The sequence below is a fragment of the Phoca vitulina genome, unplaced genomic scaffold, assembly GCF_004348235.1.
Source record: "Phoca vitulina isolate PV1807 unplaced genomic scaffold, GSC_HSeal_1.0 scaffold5, whole genome shotgun sequence".
Taxonomy (NCBI): Eukaryota; Metazoa; Chordata; class Mammalia; order Carnivora; family Phocidae; genus Phoca; species Phoca vitulina.
In genome coordinates this window covers 3,902,624-3,922,187 of record NW_022589708.1, presented here as the reverse complement: position 1 = coordinate 3,922,187, position 19,564 = coordinate 3,902,624, and the positions used below count along the sequence as shown (strand labels likewise).

Sequence of the window (19,564 nt, the reverse complement as noted above, 5' to 3'; positions counted from 1 at the left end):
AGCTTAGCTTCTCTGTGATTTTACATTTTATACATCACCACTCGGGGAATATTATTTTTATATTTTTTCATTTCATTTGTAATTAAATATGCCACAGCTACAAAACACAGTCGTCTTTTAAAATGGCAGTACTGCAGTTTTATTCCTACCTTAAACTTGTAGTGTTTTTCATTTTGCTCTAGGTGTTGATGAGTTTTCATGTTTTAAGCACACCAGAATCATTGAAAGGGAACAGTTTTCTGTGATCTCAGCATCCGCTTTTTCTGATGTTTGTATTGTTTCTTGTAGATATCGCTGCATCTGAGTTTATTGAGGAAATGCTGTTGAAAGCCGAAGTTGCCTGGGAAGAAAGGGTAAAAGAGCATTTATCTGTTCCTGCGTTGGCCTCCGAGGAGCCCTATGAAGAGATCCTCCATGACCTCCCACCTCTCTCCAGCAAGCTGTAAGTGCCTTCACCGTAGAGTGCTAGCATCGTAGATCTTGCTCATGGAAGAGTTGATTATTTTCTCTGCCATCCCTGCCGACCATTTTATAGTCAGTATTAAGATGGACTCATAACTAAATTGAAGCTGAATGTCAACATCTTTACCAAAAAATACTTGTTGACAATGATGAGTTTAGCCTAATTTTCTGAAAAATCCTCTGATTCTTTTAAACATTATTATTTTATTTAGTTATTAGATCAGGTTTGTCACCATGAGACCAAAGATGATATTTTAAACGTACTCCACGTTTTTAGCTAAACTGATTTGTAGGATTCCCAGTGACTATGGTAATGGCTAAATTCCTCAAGTAGGAAATACAAATATTCACTTTTTTCTCTCTAAAGTACAAAACTTAATGATTTCTGGTTGTCTAAAATATCTCCTAAATACCGCTACATACTACAACAAAGATGACCCTCAAAAACGTTATGCCAGGCGAGTGAAGCCAGGCACCAGAGGCCACATACCGTATGATCCCATTGGCATGAGGTGTGGAGAATGGGCAAATCCATAGAAACAGAAAGGATATTAGTGGTTGCCAGGAGTGGGGACAGGGGGCAATGGGGAATGACTCTTACTGGATACGGGGTTTCTTTTGGGGATAATGGAAATGTTCTAGAAGTAAATGTGATGCTTACACAAATTTGTGAAAATGCTAAAAAAAAAAACACTGGATTGTAAACTTTAAAAGTGTGAATTTTGTGCTATGTGGATCCTATCTCAACAAAAGAAGGAAATACACAAAAAATATTTCAGGTTGAAAACAACATTTTTAACATGCCGTTCTTTTTTTTAAGATTTATTTATTTATTTTAGAGAGAGGGAGCGGGAGCAGAGGGGAGAGGGAGAGGGAGAGACTCTCAAGCAGATTCCATGATGAACTGGGAGCCTGAGGCAGGGCTCGATCTCAGGACCCTGAGATCATGACCTCAGCCGAAACCAAGAGTCGGACGTTCAACCGACTGAGCCAGCCAGGTGCCCCTAACACATTGTTCTTTTGATAGAGAACATATATGAAATGAATCAGAGCTTTGGCAGAATTAACAGAAAACATACACGTGTTTCTTTCACAGATCTCTTGTGCATCATTTACAAAGCAGCATTTCTTCACACACCAGTTGCTGGAGTCAGTGGTTTAGCCCTGGTGTTCAGGAAGGTTTGGTCTTCTGTCTCTCTCCTCACCTCAGCACTGCTGAGTTTTCCCCAAACCATTTCTATCTTTTCCCTCCATTAAAATAAACAAATGCTATTGTTCTGTGAAAATCCAAGTTGCCCTGGTTTAAACCAAGCGCCTTCTTGAATGGCTTGATAACCTGAATTTTTAAATGTGAAGCCTGCCCTTCAGCTCTTTCTAGAAGTTCCTCAGCTTTAGGAAGGTGAAGAAGGAATTAGAACAAAATAAAACTCCTGGAAGAAGGGGAAAGAGCAAGTAGGCCTTGCCACGTTGGCCAGTTTTCCTCGGCTCCAGGTAGGAGCAAGCATTCCCATGAAGCTCGCTGCTTCTTTCATCTCATTACTTTGCCCAAGGATGGATAGTGTGTATTCATCGGTATGAGAAGCATACGATTAGAAAGAACTTATTCAGCCTTCTCTTCTTCTCCATGTAATCTGTGTTTATCTTCAGAAAGTCTCTTTTCCCAGCTTTTATCAGCAGCCCTCTTTCTGAGGACTTAACCCACATTACCTCATCTGAATTATTATTGCCTATCTTTCAATTTTCAATCCAACTTCCTATTCCTTTGTGTTCTACAGTTAACGCACTCCTTTTACATTTTCCTAGGATATATTTTGCTAAATTTTTGAGAAATAGTTGAGTGGTTTCTGATACCTCAGCATACAAGTCAAATTCCCTTTCCAGTATCAACTGCTGTTGATTGTCTTGAGAGGCTTTGTGTGCGGAATCATGAGTTAGTGAAGATAAGAATGTCACTCCCGCTCTACTCCACTGTTAACAGCCACCCTGTCTTTGGTTAAACATTTAATCATGAGGAAATTCCTATATTATTGAATTATTTCATATTCCATGTTTCTAAGATACCTTCTATTAAGTGAACAATTTTAAGGGGTCTATTTGTTGCCTCACTTTCAAGTTCGTGAGCAGGTTAGACTTAACTCCAGAGCCCTCCCAGCGACAGTCTTTCCTTTCTGTAAAGCTTTCAGGCTTCCTCTGTCTGCTTTAAATTTGCAACAACTATTGTCGTACTTGACTGCCATTCCCCCTTCTGTTCTTTCTTGACTTCTGGCCTCCTCCCTGTGCTGTCTCTCGTGTCCTGACTTGGATCTCAGTGTCGCGCGTGACGTGATTGCCACGAACGAGACAGCTGTGGTGGCATGCGCCCTGTGGTGTTGGAACATGGAGATGCCCTCCCAGGGTCTGTCATCCCTGGACTGTTTGATGTGTGCCAACGTTTGCTACGAGTACTCTATTTCACGGGGTCCTGGAGTTGGAATCCACAGCGATTCCGCCTAGTACCTGGCGGGGTGGCGTCGTTTGCTGAAGAGTTGTGGGTGTTCAGCGATTCACGACAACAGCTGACGGTTCCCGTGCGGCGACCAGACTTCAGGATTTGTGCAGAGTGTTTGTGTGGGCCATTGCCTTTAATCCGCAGAACAACACAAGTATGCTCTTTCTTTCACTTTTTGTTGTTGTTAATTTTTTAATTTGAATATTGTTGACGCACAATGTTACATTAGTTCCAGGTGTACAACACAGTGATTGAACATCACTATATGCCGTGCTCACCACAAGTGTAGTCACCATGCATCACCAGACAACGCCATTACAGTATCATCCACTATATTCCCTTTGCCGTATCATATCCCCATGACGTTTCTCTTTACTTATAATTTTTTTCAGTTTCAATATATTGACACACACAACACAAATATTTCTTTTTAAAATTTTTTATTTAAATCCCATTTTGTTAACATACAGTGTATTATTAGTTTCAGCAGTAACACAAACACTTTCTGTTCTATCCGCATGTTATCCATCCCTGTCTGAGACTCAGAACTCAAGTAACTTGACTCATGTCACGCACATGTACCCACTCTCCCATTGTTTCAGCAAGGAGGTCATTTTTATTTGCAATTCGAAAACTTCTCATTTGGCCTGAAAGAGGAAATTGCGGATCTGAGTTTCCTTGTTATGGTCAGTCAACTTTAGGCGTGGAGTATTGTCAAGTTAGCATAAGTGTTTCTTCGTATGACAACTTACGGAGATAGTCTGTAATTAGGAAGACATTTCCCGTCTGCAGAAATGAGAAGCATGAAGTCTCCTCACTGATCTGCTCTTAAGCTGAAGCTCAAGTCAAATGGAACAACATAGGGCCATTATTTCCCATCTGGGGCCATGTTATTTATCAAACCCTTGGTCTGGCTTGCTCTGAGTGTCTACACGCACTCCCTGAGGCGACCTGTGAGGCCATGTGCTGTGGTCCTTATGGACGGAGACCCAGAGCCACACATCCTGGTTCAGATGCTAGCTTGCACCTGCTGGCTCTGTGACTTCAGCAATTTAGTCAGAGTCTTTGCCACATGTTGCCTCCAGTGTAAAATGTGGGTGCTGTATAGTAAAGAATTTGTCCGGGCCTTTCTCCTTGTTTCCTGGGAGGGAAGATGCTCAGCCCTTGGAATTCCCAAGCCATAGGACTGCCTCTGTTGTCCGGGATTCCTGGGATCACACTTGAGTTTATGCTCACAAGGTGCCTCATGGTGGGGGCCGGTCATACCAGAAAACCCAGTGCTGGGATGGAATGACTGATCAGTGAGCCAGCCTGGCCTCCGGGAGGCCATCATGTCTATGGAACCAAACCTCAAGGAAGACTCTGCAAGCCCAGTGGAGCTTCCTGGTTGGTGAACACCTCTGTGTGCTTGGGGGCTGATGTGCCTGGATTCCCACACCTCACCTTGCGTGTCTGTGTGCATGGCTGATCCTGATTCGTACCTTCCCTCAGAAAGCTTTAATAGTAAGTATAGTGCATTCCTGAGCTCTGCGAGTTGTTCTAGTGAATTATTAAACCTGAGGGAGTTGTGGGAGCCCCTGAGCTGGTAGCTCGTGGGTCAGAAATGTGGGTGAGCATGGAGACTCCCAAAGTTGTGGCTGTGTCTGAAGGGGGGGGCAGCCTTGCCCTTAATTTGTGGGGTCCATGCTATAGGTAGTCAGTGTCAGAATTGAGCTGCAGTCCACGGGTGGTGACGATAGTGGTCAGAAATGTCTCATGAGGTGGTTCTTGATGACTCCGTGACTTAATATTTTTGAAACACAGCAATATCTGGCTCATTGTGATACCACATAAGTGCTTGAGAAATGACAGAAAGAAAAGCAGATGTTCTTCATTCATCAGTGATTGTCAGCATCATCATTTAAAGAATAAAGGCCTTCTAGCTCTAAACTAAGACAATAGAATTAAGCTTTCAGTTTGGTGCTTTCAAACTGAATATGACCATATAGAGAAAAACTTATTTTCTAAGGAGCTAGACGGAAAAATCCAATCTCAGAGAAGACCAGCTTTGGTGTGGGTGTGTCCTTTCAGTAGGTTGCTTGGGGCTGGCTCTCCGGGGCTTCTGAGTCAGATAGCACCTGGGGTGGAGAGACGATGTGACTGGGAAAAGTCTGGAAAGAGTGGAAAGAGGCAGATCTGAGCGGGTCTGAGGACACAAGGACAAGGCGCTGGGGGTAGGTGGGTCCCAAGGTGCATAGGCCAAGCGGCCATTGATGAGGAGAAATACCCTATGGGGATCTGTAACAGGCAGAGTATGAGTTTTGCAATGTGTCTTTCTGGACCTCAGTAAAACCTGAGACTCACGACAGGCTTGGAGTAAATGTTATGGAAAGCCTTGAAGGGGCTACATTTTATGAAACAAGCCCAACATGCATTTATTTAAAAGCAAGCCAACTGTCGGTGGCTACGCAAGGATGTCTCCTATGGCCTTTGTTGCTCAATGAAAATAAATACGATTCGCATATCAGTGCAATTTCAGTAATCATTTCCCTTGATCTTCACTTAAACTCCATGACTGAGGGTGGGTGGACATAATCATCTACATTTTATTTAGGGAGAAACAGAAACCCAGAGGTGTGACAGACGCAAGGGGATAGCGAGTGAGTAACCGCTGCAATTAGAACCACAGTCTTCGGACTCTTTGTTCATGCTCTCCAACCTGAGGCGGGAACAGGCTCAGGAAGACTGTCTTGAGTATCTCCCCAGGCTCATGGTGTGCACAATCCTGTTGTACAAATCTATAAAAAAACAATGACATTGCAAATGAAGGACATAGCCTTTGACCCGTGCCTCACCACCACACCTGGGGGCCTTCTTTACAGAAATTGTCTCCTAGTGATTTAGACCAGGACGCTTAGATAAGCAATCCTGAAAAGTGCATTTTTACTCCTAGAGTCTGAGCACAGTTGTGCTGCAACCATTAATTTCCTGGCTCCTGATGGTTGAACACACTACCTGTCTGGTTATTCCTGCGAGGCATTGTTCTTGTACCTTTACTCCTGATCCTGAATGACCTGACCATTTTCAGAATCAGCGCAGCTCCCGGGACCATTTTGCAGTAAAATAACATCACCTGAGATAAAGTCGGACCAGATTCCTGGCCCTGGATTCTTCAGAGTCTTCAGAAAAAGCTTTGTGTTACAAAAGTGTTGATAAAGCAGTCCATCACTTCAGTGTGAATTTAGGCATGGATTCTGTGGTCCAGAGGGGGACAGAGAGAAATGTCACACAATACAGGGACATCATGAAACCTTGAGAATTATTTAATATGATTTCCAATTTTAAACCATTTACACTATCCCTCAAGCATGGTTGAATAACTAGTTGGTTTTCCAAAGTTGGTCGAGAACTAGACTCGGTTTAAGAGGAAGGTAGAGGGAGGGGGCAGACATTTCCATGTCTATTCATTTTCTTTTCCTAAAGTTGAAAGTGCTCCAGAAATGGAAACTTACTACCTTTCAAAGCAGCTTATTCCACCCACCACCAAACACACACATCATTTTCTTCACTTTTTATCTTCTGTGCTGACGTGCGCACAATACACTGCACACAGTGTGTGTGTTCTGGAGCTTGCTCGAGTAACTTACGTAAGTTTTGCCAAATTCTATCAAATTTACTTACTAAAAATGTCTGAAAATGCTGATTATTAAGTATTTCTTTGACTCAAATGAACGATGATAATGTCGTTTCATATAAATATCATTCATTAAATGCCTATTCAGAAAAATAAATATATGCTGGACGGTCCCTTCTCACAGTATAACACAGCATATGCAGAAACTCATGCATTCACAGAGCTGCTGCATTCAACTTATTTTAAATTAGGTTTTTAAAATTTCTTTGTAGATACCTGTTGAGAACTACTAAATGAATATAAAATGTCTTAAAAACAGTGTCATTTCCAATTCAACCGCAAGAGACACGTTGTTGTTTTTTTTTAAATAGGCACCACACCTAGCATGGGTCCCGACATGGGGCCTCAGGACTCTGAGATCGGGACTGTGAGATCAAGACTTGAGCTGAAATCAAGTCAGAGGCTTAACCGACTGAGCCACCCAGGCCCCTGACATTTTTGCTTTTTTAACACAAGTAATATTTTACCAACGTTATTTCTTTAAATGTATTTTTTATTACAAAAACTAAAGTCATTTTTTGGGGGGCACAGATATCAATTACCTCAAAGCTCTCCAAGAACTGTTCCATTCAAAATTAAGCTTTGCATCATTATTTTGTAGATGCAGAAAAACCAAATTCCTTATAGTAAATAATTTATGTAGCTGTGTTCTTAGGATTAAAATTGAGAACTATCTATTTAGTACATTACTTCACCACCAAAATAACCTAGTCACATACGCCATTTCTTCACATTTGTTTTTTTTAGTATTTTTTTAAAATTTTATTTTATTATGTTATGTTAATCACCATACAGTACATCATTAATTTTTGATGTAGTGTTCCATGATTCATTGTTTGCGTATAACACCCAGTGCTCCATTCAGTACATGCCCTCCTTAATACCCATCACCAGGCTAACCCATCCCCCCACCCCCCTCCCCTCTAGAACCCTCAGTTTGTTTCTCAGAGTCCATCGTCTCTCATGGTTCGTCTCCCCCTCCGATTTCCTCCCCTTCATTTTTCCCTTCCTACTATCTTCTTTTTTTTTTTTTTTAAACATATAATGTATTATTTGTTTCAGAGGTACAGGTCTGTGATTCATCAGTCTTACACAATTCACAGCCCTCACCATAGCACATACCCTCCCCAATGTCTATCACCCAGCCACCCCATCCCTCCCACCCCCCACACTCCAGCAACCCTCAGTTTGTTTCCTGAGATTAAGAATTCCTCATATCAGTGAGATCATATGATACATGTCTTTGTTCACATTTGTTTTGGTTTGATTTTTTTCTTTGTTGGCCTAATATATCCCAATATAGTCAATTTTGCTTGTTGTCTATAGTTTTCTAAAATTGCTATAGTCATAATGGGCAATAATTGTCACCTTTGTTAGTTTTATTTTATTACCTTCCTGTTTCCATTTTCAGAAATAAAATCTCAATTCCTATAGGCACATTTGCTCTGCATGAAATGCCTTTTATGTTTATAGAAATCAGTAAGTCTTGAATAAATCCCGTAGAGTTCAGAAATCGATTGTCCACTGGTATAGTCTTGTGTAGTTTTGTCCACAGGCAAGTTAAAGCCGTCTGTCCCCAGTGTAATCTAAATTGTCCTTGAATGGTTGCTTCCTCATTTTCTTTATGTTTGTGGAATCTGCCTTACCAAAGCCTTCTTTTAGAAAATACACTCTTTTCAATCCTATTTTTTTCTGTTTCTCACTAATAAATTTCTGCTCCTGATACTTTTTTTTTATGTAATCAAAATAAAATTTTCTTACGGAGGAAAATTTGGAAAACTCAGAAAAACATATAGAAGCATGAAAAAACTCACTCATTAATGTCAAAGAAAAATTATACCAGAGAAGTTAAAGATGAAAGGAAGACTTTATTCAAGACTATTGCAATATGGGAAGAGAGAGAGTGAACTTGACTCAGAGAGCTTTTAAATGCTGGGATGAGCTTGTGGTAAAGCCTGGGGATATTAGCAGGAAGGCTGGTCCTTTTGAGAAGGCCATCTAGAGTTTTCTAGTTGGTGCTTAAGGAAGTGAGGCCCCTTCCCTCCCACAGAGACCAGGAGACTGGGGCTCCCTCTATCAATCCTGATGGTTACATTCCAACAGAATGGCTCCCAGGTCCTTGAGAAAGACATTGTGGGATTGTAGAATATTTACATCTCAGAAGGACAAAGGAAGAATTTACAATGGAAAGTTCTCTAAAGTAAGCACTCTAAGAAAAGAGAAGGCCACAGTCTCAAGTTGGGGAGAAGACTGTCCAAAGTATAGCTAATATGAGGGGACTGTGAAGTCCATTTCCTTCAGTAGTCTATGTTTTTTATGAAACTACTATTAATTTGGTCTATTTCTTTTTATCTTTTATGTTTTTCTTTTTCTTTATTGAGTTCTTGTTCTTTCTATATACCTGCATCTTATTTTTTTTAAAAAAATTAATCTCATATCAAATATTTTATCATAGTTGATAAACATTTAATGAGTGTTGAAATAAATAGCAATGATTACTTAAAAATTATTGCTTTTTTCTAGAAAAATAGCATTTTAGTACATGTTCGTAGTGTACCAATGGATAATCAGTGAAAATTTAAGTATGTAGAAGTTATCTTGTATGAACGCTGTTGTTAATCACAATGATTATGGATAAAATATATTTCATTTTACAAGTGGGAAAGAAACCTAAAGCACAGTTTTCCATAAACCTTTAAAACATTATCACATGCCATCAGCCAAGGTATCGGTTTTGTATTTTCTTACAGAAAATATGTGTATGACAAATATGTTGTCATTCGATTCAATTGTATTATTTAGAACCATTTTTTCTTATATGAATAAGAGTATTTTTAACTAGTTACTAACAATTATTGTTAGTAATAGATCTATGGTATTATATATGATATTATTGAGTGTGTAAGTGATTTTTAAAGATGTAGGTGAGATGATGTGTAAAGAGGGATTATGTAGTAACGTCATAGGTCTGTAGGGCTTGGCATACACTTAGACGTATGTCATCATCTAATCCCCGCATTTGCAAAGGCAAAATGTGGCCCAGAGATTTTGAAGGCTTACAGGGTCAGGTAGTTGCCAACTTGAGGTAAAAACTGACTTAGGGGCGCCTGAGTGGCTCAGTCGGGTAAGTGTCTGACTCCTGATTTTGGCTCCTGTAGTGATCTCAGGGTTGTAAGATCGAGCCCCATGTTGGGCTCTGTGCGGGGCATGGAGCCTGCTTAAGATTCTCTCTCCCTCTCCTTCTGCTCCTCTCTGCCCTCTCTCTCTCCCTCTCTTAAAAACAAACAAACAAACAAACAAAACCTGACTTAGGATGAGGTCACTGTATTCCTGGATCAATCTTCTTTCCAAGTGTACTTCTCAGTTGGAAATAGACTAGATCCTGCTATTAACGCTGTGATTAGACTTGAGATAGGAGAGTATTTTAGCTATTTTAGTAAACTCACTGTTTCTTTATAGAAATCCTTTATAATTGGTGATTTTATGTAGTTTCTACCTGACTAGTCCAACCATTGCTTACTTCATCGCTTTATACTCAAAACACCTGGTATAGTCTATGCAAAGCCTCTCTTTAGTTTTTCTTTGAAGACTTTCTTACAAAGCAGAAAAAAAGAGGTGATTGACATTCAAGGGTGGATAAGTAAGGAAATATTTTGGTAGGCATGAGGGTGGATTTTGGATGTGGGCAGTGTGACTGGTGGTTAAGAACACGAGCTCTGTATCTCAAGTCCCACCTCCACTCCTGCCTCACTGTGTGTCCACAGCCCGTTCTTCTCTCTCTCCCAGTGTACTCACCTATAAATATGCAGAAAAGTAGATATTCCTTATAATGCTGTTAATATGAGTTAATATGTATAGAGTTAATATGTATAAAGTACTTAGAATGGAGATTATCTTGCATTCAATTCCAACTAATTATTAGAATGTTTTATAGGTGGTCCACTCACCTTATAGAAAATATAGGGCAACTGCAATGGTCTTCACATATTTGAAGGGTTCTCATGTCAGAGAAACAGAGGATACACCTTGGGAGCTCCAGGAATGGTGAATACAAGTTAGGACAGCAAGCATTGTTTCACAGTTGCTCAGGGAGGAAATAAGTTATGAATACCTTATCACTCGATGGTATTCCAGCAGATCTGGATATGAAATTTTTATAAGCATTAAAAGCATTCTAATTTTATAGTGAATTTTTAAAATTAATAACCACACTGTTGAGAGAGATAGTCTGCCCTGGGCCTTGAGCAGCCTCTCCAGTGTTGGTCAGTGTGTCAGAAAGCAAAGCATATGTGCTCAGTCATACAGGCCGTTAGGTAGCTCAAGGAGACCACAGAGCAAATGCCCGGCAGGGGGTGGGGGGGAAGCAGTGGCTTCTCTGCTTCTTGGTGCAGCGTTTGCTGATTGCTCAAAAAAATACTTGACTGCCGACCAGTTTCTCTCCTCCAACACAACACACTGCACATGTAAGCGTGCATGTAGTTTCCCCTGTGTTGGCCCCTCCTACCCACCATGGGACATGGTCAAGCGTGAACCTCTGGATACTGTGTGTGGCGTGAGTCATGAAGTCTTCTGTCTCAGATCCAGGAATCTCTTGTCTTCCACGCCTATCCATGAAGTAGTAACTAGCTAACCTGTTAGTTTGTAAATAGAGCAAAATCCTTGAAGCTTCAACAGTGCTGGACCCACATAAATCACGACTTTCCTTGCCTGCTTAATACTGTAGTCACTGTGCTAAGCCCTTGGTGTGCATGATGCTAGAAATCTCTCAGTAGAGGCCTTTCTTGCAGATTGGTTTTAGAGAATGCTTCTTTCACTTGCCCCGGGGTGCCAAAGCTGGCATCAAAGTGCAGTTTTCTGACTCAGACACATAAGCTCCTGGCCCCCTGCTGTCTCTCATCAATATACCTTTTCACCTACTTCAAAGTCTCTTCATTGTGGGGGTGCCTGGGGAGCTCTGTCAGTTCAGCGTCTGCCTTCGGCTCAGGTCGTGATCCCGGGGTCCTGGGACCGAGTCCCACATCGGGCTCCCTGCTTAGCGGGGAGGCTGCTTCTCCCTCTCCCTCTGCTGCTCCCCCTGCTTGTGCTTTCTCTCTCTGTCAAATAAATAAATAAAATTAAAAAAAAAAAATCTCCTCATTGAATAAAACATCATCATCCAGAGCTCAAGGAAAGTAAAACTGACCTCACATTTCTGTAAATATGTTCTTCAGCTCTTCCTCAGGCCTTTCCCTCGACCCTGGACCTCATGTAGCCCATTTACTGGTCTTATTTTATCCACATTTTTCTAGACTCTGTGGTAAAGCGGGAAGATAAGGTCCAGAGATGGGCTGCAAACAGTGAGACCTTGTGGTCACATGACTCTCTTCCTCCCCTAATGAATGTTAGTCTACCAAATCATTTGCATTTCTATATACAGCAACAGGAGATTGAAATAAAAAATTCATTTGTAATGACATAAAAAGATCAAAATAAATCTAACATTATTTGCAAGACTTTAAAGCCAAAAGTTATAAAATACTGAGAAATTAATGATCAAAATAAATGGAGATATATACTGTGCTTCGGGATGACAGAATTCAACATTGTTAATATGTAAATTCTCTCCAAGTTGATTGATCAGTTGAGCAGAATGCTAATCAAAGTCCCAGTAGGCATGTTTATAAAAATTGACAAATACATTTTAAAATCTATATGAAAATGCTAATGATCTTGAATAGCTAAAACAAAAGAAAACAAAGCTGGATGAGTCAAAGTACTTGATTTCAAGTCTTACTGTGCAGGTACATTAATCAAGACAATGTAATAGGTGTATGACTAGACTATTATATCAGTGGAACACAATGGAACATCCCCAAATAGACCCATACATATATGGTCAATTGAATCTTAACAAAGGTATCTTAGATAATTGGCTGGGGAAAGATGTTCTTTTCAAAAATGATGCTGAAACATTTGGACAGCCATATGAAAACATAACAAACCCCGACTCGTACATAGCACCATATGCAAAAACTACTCACGATGCATCATAGACCCAAATGTAAAGCATGAAACTATGAAATTTCTGGAATAAAACCTAGGAGAAAACCTTTTTGACCTTGGGTTAGGGAAAGAGTTTTTAAATAAGACACAAGAAGCCCAAGGCATAGGCAAAAAAAAAAAAAAAAAAAAAAGTTCTTTGAAACACACTTACACTTACGCTTGACAACAGCTGGACAAACCCACATGTTTGGTGACTGGACAACCCAAGTGTAGTGCATTCTCCGGGAGACTATCACTCAGCACTAAAAACCAAACCATTGTATAGAGAGCAGCGTGAATGAACTCAAAACCATGATGTTAGCTTCCTTTCGGCCGGAACTGCCATCTTCCAGTAATTCGCCAAAATGACCAACACAAAGGGAAAGAGGAGAGGTACCCGCTATATGTTCTCTAGACCTTTTAGAAAACATGGAGTTGTTCCTTTGGCCACATACATGTGCATCTATAAGAAAGGTGATATTGTGGACATAAAGGGAATGAGCACTGTTCAAAAAGGAATGCCCCACAAATGTTACCATGGCAAAACTGGAAGAGTCTACAATGTTACTCAGCATGCTCTTGGCATTGTTGTAAACAAAAAGTTAAGGGCAAGATTCTTGCCAAGAGAATTAATGTACGCATTGAGCATATTAAACACTCAAAGAGCCGAGATAGCTTCCTGAAGCGTGTGAAGGAAAATGATCAGGAAAAGAAGGAAGCCAAAGAGAGAGGTACTTGGGTTCAACTGAAGCGCCAGCCTGCCCCACCCAGAGAAACTTTGTGAGAACCAATGGAGAGGAGCCCGAACTGCTGGAACCCATTCCCTGTGAACTCATGGCATGAAAAATGTAAAGAAAATAAAAGACCTCAAGACTGTAAAAACAAACAAAAAAACCCATGATGTTAAGTCCGTGAAGGCAGATACAAACAGCTACATGCTCTGTGATCCCTTTCATAGGACATTTTAGAAAAGGCCAAACTATAGTGAAAAATAATTATCAGTGGTTGCAAGGGGCAGGAGGCTAGTGGAGACAATGGGTTCCGAAGAGCAGGCACAAAGAGATGGTTGGGAGTGATACAAATCCCGTATATCACAGGTTACGTGGGTTACACACACACGTATATATTTAACCACGTATAACTATATATATATTTGACATAGACATCTACAGGACATGAACATCTACACAAAGTGAAACTTACCGTATGCAGATAATACCATAATAAACCTGAATTTTTTTTAAAACCAAAAAGTACATTTAAGCATTAATTAGAATCACAAGTGCTATTGTAGAATACATGAAATAATTACGTTTATATGTATTGCACTTGATTAAATATGTATGTCTTTCTGCTCGTATGGTAACATTTAGGGAAATGCATTTTTAAATCTTACTATCATAATGTGTTACAATGCAAATTAAACATTTATATTGTGCTTATTTTTTATGGACATTACATAATAATAGCTTTCTTTTGGCAATGATGTCTACGGAACAACAAAAGAAATGAAGTAGTGGGCGCCTGGGTGGCTCAGTTGATTAAGCGACTGCCTTCAGCTCAGGTCATGATCCTGGAGTCCTGGGATCGAGTCCCACATCAGGCTCCCTGCTCGGCAGGGAGTCTGCTTCCCCCTCTGACCCTCTCATGCTCTCTCTGTCTCATTCTCTCTCTCAAATAAATAAATAAAATCTTTAAAAAAAAAAAAAAAAAGAAATGAAGTAGCTTTTATTTTTTGCCTAGTTTGAGCTGTAATGAAGTAAGGAGTTATTGCTTGCAGTATTGGAATCCTTGAGCACATCATTCCTCTCTACTGCCCCTAATATTATTTCGTTACAAACTCTAAATATTGCCCATGATTCCATAACATATTTTAAGTTGTATATGAACGCTATTTTAATTAATTGTATAATTTGTGCCTTCACTTGTTTGCAGTTCACTTTCACCTTTAAATATCTTGCTTAGTTCAGTCGTGCGTTCAACCTTAGCTTATAAATTGCTTATTGATTTGTCTCCTACAGTCATATATACATTTGTAAACATTTTCTTCTCAAGTTGAAGTGAATATATTTTTCTCTTAAAGTTGAAATTGAATGGAAGTTAGAACTAATAGAAAGTTGACAGATTCCCCATTGACCGTTTTTTTTCCCCTGTGTGTCAAGAAGTGGTTTCTTATCTGAATAAAACAACTTGCTATAACTGAGCTGTCCTGTTGTGGTTCTTTTTGATTAATATGGCAATGTTAGCAGAAGACTAATTATAGTATTGATTATTTTCCGTAGCAGTCCCCTGGTGTTGCCAATTGCCAAGCAAGACAGTATGTTGGAGAAAGACATTATGTTCAAAGATGTCACAAAAGGTCTATGCAAGCGACAGTCTCACGACAGCATCCCTGAAAATGCTACCATGAACGGCCCCACAAAACCTGAGCAGGTAAGTACACCTTTACTGCATGCCTGCTTATTACGTCATCCTTATAAATCCAACATTTCAACACCAAACACCCACAAATTTCCATTCAAAGAAAGATTCATGAATGCAAAGGTTAATAGTTTTTTGAATTCCCATATATAAACTGTTATATTATATTGACCATTAACAAACATAGCTGCTATTGTGTTGTACAAGGATTTGAATTTTATATATATCCTGACTTATATATCAAGAATGTAAGCTCAGCCAGTATGCTAATTCCCGAATATTTCCAATTATGTCCTTAGTCCTCATTTTGATTATTATGTAGGGTATGCTTTTTGTTTCCTTCAAAGATCCAATATTTTACATAACAAGAAAGGAAAATCAATCACTAAGAGTCATTTATGAAAAGTATCCGTTGGTGTGTAACTGTGTGTGTGTGGGGGGGGCGGTGTATGTGCGTGCCACAGTGCCCACGTTATGGGAGATCACTTTGATGAGCTTGGGGTTATAGAAATTAGTACATTTCCCTAGAGAAATCAATGATTTTTATATGCTTCATGTTTTATAAATGGCAGAGTAATTTTATAAATGTCAGCATAATCCTTGAAACTGGTGTGTTTCATTGTATCTTATTTTGAATATATTAAAGACATTTTAGCTCGATTTTTCTAAGACCATCTTTTCAAGATTTAATTTTAGTTTCCTTAATTTTTATTATTTCAAAATAACTAATAAATATTTTTTGTAATTTTGAGGTACTTTTAAATTTCAGTAGGTGTATTTGTCAGCTTAGGCTGCTGTAACAAAATATGACAAACTGGGGGGCTTAGGCAACAGTTTATTTTTCACAGTTCTGGAGACTTGAAGTACAAGATCAAGGTGTCTGCTGGTAAGGTTTCTGATGAACGTCCCCTTCCTGGCTGCTTTCTCCCTGTGTCCTTGTGTGGGCAGTGGGGGGTGGGGGAGGAAACAGAGACAGAGAGAGGAATGAACTGTCTGGTGTTTCTTGTAAGCATGCCAATCCTGTGGGATCAGGGCCCCACCCCTAGGACCTCCTTTAACCTTCATTACCTCCTTAAGACCCCATCTCCAAAGAGTCACATTGAGAGCCTCCACACATGAATTTAGAGGAATGCAGTTCAGTCCATAGCAGTAGGCAAATTGAATGTTAGGTAAGATGTAAGGCAAAGTTCTTTCTTAACTTTTGTAAGGGTCCTATGAACTTCCTATAACCTTAAGTGCATATTACTGAGTGAAAGAAGCCGATCTGAAAAGGACATATGCAGCATGATTCTAGTATTTGACATTCTGGAAAAGGCAAAACCATGGAGACAGTAAGAAGATCACTGGTTGCCTGGGTTGGTGGGGGGAGGGATGAAGAGGTGGAGCCCAGAGGATTTTTAGGGCATTGAAACTGCTCTGTATGATTTTGTAGTCATGGATGCATGTCATCACACATGTGTCTAAACTCCCAGAATGTACAACACCCAGAGTGAGCCCTGATGTACAGCATGGACTTGGGGTGATGGTGACGTGTCCATGTAGATTCACCTGTAAGAAATGTCATCATTCTGGTGGGGAGTATTAATAGTGAGGAAGGCTGTGCACCAGTGTGGACAGGGGTATATGGGAAATCTCTGTACCTTCCTCTCAATTTTGCTGTGAATCTAAAACTGCTCTAAAAAATTAAGATCTTAGGGGCACCTGGGTGGCTCAGTCAGTTAAGCGTTCAAGTCTTGGTTTTGGCTCAGGTCATGATCTCAGTCAGGGTCCTGAGATGGAGCCCTTCGTGGGGCTCTGTGCTCAGCGGGGAGTTTGCTTGAGATTCTCTCTCTCTGTCTCCCTCTGCCCCTGTCCCCCATCACACGCATGTCCTCTCTCTCTCTCTAATAAATAAAATAAAATCTTAAAAAAAATTTAAAAATTAAAATCTTAAAAAAAGAGAAGATACAACATGATGTCAAGTATAAGCCTTATAGAATAGCCTTTCTGATTTTAATGTTAAGCTCTTTATAATTATACAATTTATAATTATATCCTAGACATTAAAGGCAGTTGCAATCATGTTCTGTTTGTTTGGTACTGAAGAGGGAGCAGCTGTTATTCAGCTTTTGCATTCATACATTATCGATGGAACATTTATTGGCTCTCATCTCCCGCTGTGGGCACCGCGGGCATCTCTTCTTGGCCGTGAGGTGCGTGGGTGATTCTCTCCCATGGAAGACCAACATTATCCACTGACTGGATTATATTTTCACATTTCATAAGAGAGCTTTAGAAAAGACTTGTCAAAGCAAGAACATTCTGATTAACATCTTAAGGAGAAATATGTAATGTAGAAAATTTTTTAAAAATTGAAACAAAAGCCACAGAATCTGTCCTTCCAGATTTTTATAAAATGGAGGTTTTATCAAATGGTAACTGTGTGAGTGAATATTCAAGGTTTGATTTAAACTTTTTTTGGTTCTGATAATCGCCAAAATGAACACATAATATCTCTGAGAAGGTAGAATTTTTCTTCAGTTGCTTAAAAGTGTGCAAGACATTCTTCCTTTAGGGCGCCTGGGTGGCTCAGTTGGTTAAGCGACTGCCTTCGGCTCAGGTCATGATCCTGGAGTCCCGGGATCGAGTCCCGCATCGGGCTCCCTGCTTGGCAGGGAGTCTGCTTCTCCCTCTGACCCTCCCCCCTCTCATGCTCTCTGTCTCTCATTCTCTCTCTCTCTCAAATAAATAAATAAAATCTTAAAAAAAAAAAAAAAAGACATTCTTCCTTTAAATTCCTTTCCACTCTGCCTTTCCCTCTCTTTCTCCTCCCCCGCCTTCTTCCTTCATTCTCTCTCTAATTGTCTGACTTCTTTTCCCCCCTCTCCCTTCCTCCACTTCCTTCCTTTGTGAATATATTTCTTTAAATTTAGTTCACACTTGAAATTCCAATTTTATTCCACTGAGTGAAGGCACATTAGTCTGGGAGTTCAGAGAAAGGCAGATGCTCTGGCTAGGTCTGCTGCTGAAAGTCTATGGCTTGGAGGTTCCTTGACCTCATAAGCCCCATCTGTGAAATGGGTACATGGTATAGGTCTCACAGGGTTGTTACGGAGCTGACAGAAATGAGGGCTATATGGTTGTAACACATTTGCCAAGAACAGAGTAAAAATGCACTAAGATGCATTTATGTTTTTATTGTTATTGATATAGACTGACTGTATGTTAGGTTTATCCAGAATGGCTGAATTTATCTGCTCTTGATGTAATTCCAGTCAACACATCCACTGCGCTTTATTTTTATCAGTGCAAACATAGATGACCTTAGACAATAATAATACAAAATTATACTTTATATGAACATTGCAATGCTTAAACATGCATTCACCTGCATTGTCTTAATCCTCAGAATACCACTGTGGGCAAGTTATTATCCCTTTTCATTACTTAATTTACACTCAGTTTACAGATTAAGTTTTTTTTTTAAGATTTATTTATTCATTTGGGAGAGAGAGAGTGTGCGCGCATGTGCGCACACACACGTGCAAGCGGGGGAGGGGCAGAGGGGGAGGGAGAGCAGACTCCCCACTAAGTGCAGAGCCCCCTATACAGAGCTCCATCCCACGACCCTGAGATCATGACCTGAGCTGAAATCAAGAGTCGGACGCCCGACCCACGGAACCACCCAGGCGCCCTGCATATTAAGTTATAAAATGATCAAACTCCAGAACTGTAAGCAAATTGCTGAGAATCACAAGTATTTCTTTTACGCTGGATCCCGTTCTGTATTGGGGGCACTGCAAGGAGCATATTCCGGAGCCCCATGGACCTGTGATGGTTCTGTAAACAGGAGAGGAGGTTGGCGATCCACGGCTGCATGTGTGATACAGGGGTTTTGAAGATGGGCGAGAATTCTCTTCCTGTGGTCCACAGACACACCCATCTCCATGTACACGAAAGTGTAAATCCTCGGCCAGGCAAAGCACTAGTAAGCAAAAGGACCTGATAGGTTTTATTGTCGTACAAACATCTAACAGAAGAACAGAAGCAGGGGGGAATAATTAAAATGCTGTCTGGGCATGGGGATGAGCTTAAGCTTTGGAAAACAGTATTTGTCAGATTATCACCTTTTTCCCTGCTAGGACCATCCCGGTCACCTCGTTTCTCTCCTGACTTCCTCTTTCCTCTTTATTCATGAATACTCGGTTGTTTCCTCTCCCCAAGATACTGTTTCTCTTCTCCCATTTGTCAGACCACCTCTTTTATCTATTGGACTTGTAGTTTCTGCACACATACTGCTCATCTCCCAGAGGGGACGTCACAAACGAACAAAACAGTAAAGTGGACGGCACGCCACGCAGTGTTGACAAGTGGAGACCAGGAATCAGGGAAGTCCGATTATTCCCAAACGTTAAGTTCCCTTTGGGTCTCGAAACATTTCTCAAAGTGTTTCTCTGAAGTTCGTCCTGACTTTCTATCCTGAACGATTTCTAGTTTATGTTCTAGATCTCTCCTTTTAC

At 40.3% G+C, this 19,564-nt stretch overlaps 1 protein-coding gene across 2 annotated transcripts in view; it reads left to right on the top strand.

Annotated features, from left to right (window-relative positions):
- Positions 1-19,564, top strand: part of MYO16 (myosin XVI) — a 574,777-nt gene that overhangs the window by 253,672 nt on the left and 301,541 nt on the right. For both annotated transcript variants that reach the window (XM_032402627.1, XM_032402626.1), the window contains exons 9-10: positions 289-442; positions 14,927-15,077. In XM_032402627.1, coding sequence (XP_032258518.1) covers positions 289-442; positions 14,927-15,077 — 305 coding nt within the window. The remainder of the gene's footprint in view (positions 1-288; positions 443-14,926; positions 15,078-19,564) is intronic.